The 3,372-nt window shown below is 31.6% G+C and overlaps 1 protein-coding gene across 1 annotated transcript; it reads left to right on the plus strand.

The window, feature by feature from the left end:
* The first annotated feature begins 353 nt into the window (after positions 1-353).
* LOC145062090 (proteasome subunit alpha type-2-A) lies at positions 354-3,372 on the plus strand. The gene is made up of 12 exons (XM_079009709.1): positions 354-514; positions 788-854; positions 1,064-1,140; positions 1,293-1,357; positions 1,501-1,547; positions 1,643-1,718; positions 1,919-1,986; positions 2,126-2,195; positions 2,279-2,364; positions 2,489-2,551; positions 2,998-3,063; positions 3,157-3,372. Exons 2-12 carry the CDS (start codon positions 814-816, stop codon positions 3,203-3,205), a joined length of 708 nt encoding a protein of 235 aa, XP_078865835.1. The 5' UTR covers positions 354-514; positions 788-813; the 3' UTR covers positions 3,206-3,372.

The raw sequence follows: 3,372 nt of genomic DNA on the forward strand, positions 1-3,372 counted from the left end.
TTTATTTTCTTTTTAACGTATATATATTGATGTAAAATACTAAAACTTATGGTTATGTGTTATTTTAATGTTTTTGGATTCATCTACAACTTATTTTTATATGTATTTTTAATGTTTGAACTTGTAAACATCAAATTCCTAATTTCTATATGTATGTATGTGTAGGAAAACAGAAAAAAACATGAAAAATATAGAAACCGGTTCACCCGGCGGTCGAACCGGTTAAACCGACTGTACCGAAAACTGATCAATATACTGATTCAACTAAAAAACCGGGTTTTAAAACATTGCATAAAACTATTGCTAAAATTTAATTTTTTGGCCCTTAAATAATTGAAAATAAAACGGAGTTCTCATTGTCTACTTCTTTTAGGTCTTTCTTTCCCTCCAAGCCAACAAGGAACCCTTCTTCACCTTCATAATCTCCATCGGTCCAAAAATCGTCACTCAAGATCACCACATCGAAAATTCTTAGGCATATTTTTCACATCCCGAATCCTAATTTGCTCCACAGGTACGTAATGTTTATATGCCCATTCATTGATTCATGTACAAGCACGATCAAGCATCTTTCATGAATTTCAGATCCAAAGTTTTCTGTTACACTTGCTAGCCATCATCTTCCTTTTGAGTGCAGTATACCCTAACATTTCGTGTAAATGATCACTGTTGTCTGTGAATTTATCGTTAACCTTTACCCTTTACGAGATACATGATTTTGAATTTAGGGTTTATCATCAGCCAGAGAGTTTTTGATCGATAGTCATTTACGATTTGCACTATGCAGGGTCTTTCACTGATATTCTATACGACATGGGTGACAGTCAGTACTCGTTCTCTCTTACTACTTTCAGGTATAATCGAGTTTATTCTCTAGTCCACTAATCTCAGATATACACTAACCTCGGATTTGTATATGCTTAAAAATTAAAATGACGTTTCTTGTATTCCAATTTAAAACCATGAAATCTGAGTTTCCAAACCTGTATTTTTATACATTAGATGGTATGTATGGACACATATGTATCTAGGAAAATTTATCTGGTTTTATCTGTTGTTGCAGCCCTTCTGGAAAGCTTGTTCAGATTGAACATGCCCTCACAGCTGTTGGCTCTGGGCAAACTTCATTGGGGATAAAAGGTAACTCCAGTTTCATGATTTTTTTTTGGTCCTTATTAGTTTTAATAGCTATTAACAACTTATAGAACATCATAGTTATCGCTGTCACAGTAATTATTGTTGCATATTTTGATTTATTTATCAAATCTTACCTGTTCAAATGCTTATTGCAGCTTCAAATGGAGTTGTAATTGCAACTGAAAAGAAGCTCCCATCAATCTTAGTCGATGAGACATCGGTAATTACAAATTATATATCCAAAGCATTAGTTGTTAAACTCTAGCATTCTAATACAAAGCAAAATATCAAATCCACTTCAATTTTCACTTTTACTTCTTAAATATTTGTACTGTATCTGATATATTGTTTTGTTGATTTCAGGTGCAAAAGATTCAGATTTTGACTCCTAACATTGGAGTTGTATATAGGTAAGGTTTCAAAAATTCAAACCAAACATTTTTATGCAGAATAGCAGCTATGATTATTATACATGTTTTAAATTGCATTTTATTTTCATTTCCAGTGGCATGGGGCCTGATTCTAGAGTTCTAGTCAGGAAGAGCAGGAAGCAAGCAGAACAATACCATCGACTATACAAAGTACGCTTATTGTCCCATTCACACTTTTAGGGCTGTTTCTTTTTTACTTAATGGGTTAAGCACTTAATTTGGACAACTATACATTCATACTGGACTTAATGGGAAAAAAAGGAACAGCTCCTTAGTTTTATTTTTTAGATAATCTTCAGCAATTTCTAAGCCTTTTAAATTTGAATTTTTGTTTGATATGATATTTGCAGGAGCCAATCCCTGTTACACAACTTGTAAGGGAAACTGCTGCTGTTATGCAAGAGTTTACTCAATCTGGGTAAGTTTGTTTTTCTTACCCTTTTTGATGGTGAAAAATAAGTTTTTGTTTTTATTTTTTATAATAATTACTTACTAAATATTCCATATTTTAAGTGGAACTCTTACATTCAGCTTTTAACATATGGTTCTTTGTGTAGTGGTGTAAGGCCTTTTGGTGTTTCACTCCTTGTTGCTGGTTATGATGACAAAGGTCCTCAACTATATCAGGTATGTAAATTGGTTACATTATTCTTTTATATATTAACATTTTTTTAAATGGTGTATTTTGTGTGGAAATGTATTTGATGCAGGTGGACCCCTCAGGTTCATATTTCTCATGGAAAGCTTCTGCCATGGGAAAGAATGTGTCTAATGCAAAAACATTTCTTGAAAAGAGGTGTGTTACTAACTTATTATGATTGTGAGAATCCTTAATTTTTCATAGACATTTGGAAATGTGAAGAAAATATGAAGCAACAAAATTGTTATTATTAATAACTGTAAATATTTTTGAATTGTAGGTACACTGATGATATGGAGCTTGAGGATGCCATACACACAGCTATTTTAACATTGAAGGAGGGGTAAGCAAAGCATCTTGAATTTTACTTAATGATTAGAAAACATTTGAGAAATTAATATAGAAAGTTGAAGGAAAAAACGAGGGCGAATTTGTAAAATTATAGGAGTTTAAAGTGTTTTTTTTGATACATTCTTTTATAAGTTGTTCATACTGTATTAAGTTAAAAACTGTATATACAAAGTCTGTTTCTTTTTTTTTTTGTTTGAATTGGAGTAAATGACTATTTTACCCTTTTGTGAGCTTGCATTGAAAAACAAAAGTAGGCCAATCTTGTAATAGGAAGGGTCTTAATACATAAAGTGGCCAAATCTTTCACTTAATCCATTAAGTTATTCTGTTTGTATTGTGTAAAAAAACAACCTTATATATCTGTATGCATTAAGCTCCGTATCCCTTAAGTTAAAAAACAAACAACACCTAAGTTTTGTCCTTTAATATGTATTTCAGATTTGAAGGACAAATTTCTGGAAAAAATATTGAGATTGGTGTGATTGAGGCAGACAAAACATTCAGGTAATTTTATAATTTTGCATTATAATAATGAATCTGACTATTAACATCTTGTTAAGTTAGCTTGTAATAATTTTGTAATTTTATTTTTTGTAGAGTCTTAACTGCAGCTCAAATCGAAGACTATCTTCAAGAGGTGGAATAGTTATTTGTGTTTGTATTGGGATTTTAAGTTTTCTTCAAGTTAAAAGATTTCCAGGTGTCAGAAATTTAATGGATTAAGCTGTGTTTGACTTTGACTAGAACCGTTATGTACTTGTTGACTATCTTGAAGAACTTATGTGTTGGTGAAAGGATCTATTTGGTTTTGCA

This window comes from Lactuca serriola, chromosome 7, assembly GCF_051521515.1.
Source record: "Lactuca serriola cultivar US96UC23 chromosome 7, Lser_US96UC23_V15, whole genome shotgun sequence".
NCBI classification, from domain to species: domain Eukaryota; kingdom Viridiplantae; phylum Streptophyta; class Magnoliopsida; order Asterales; family Asteraceae; genus Lactuca; species Lactuca serriola.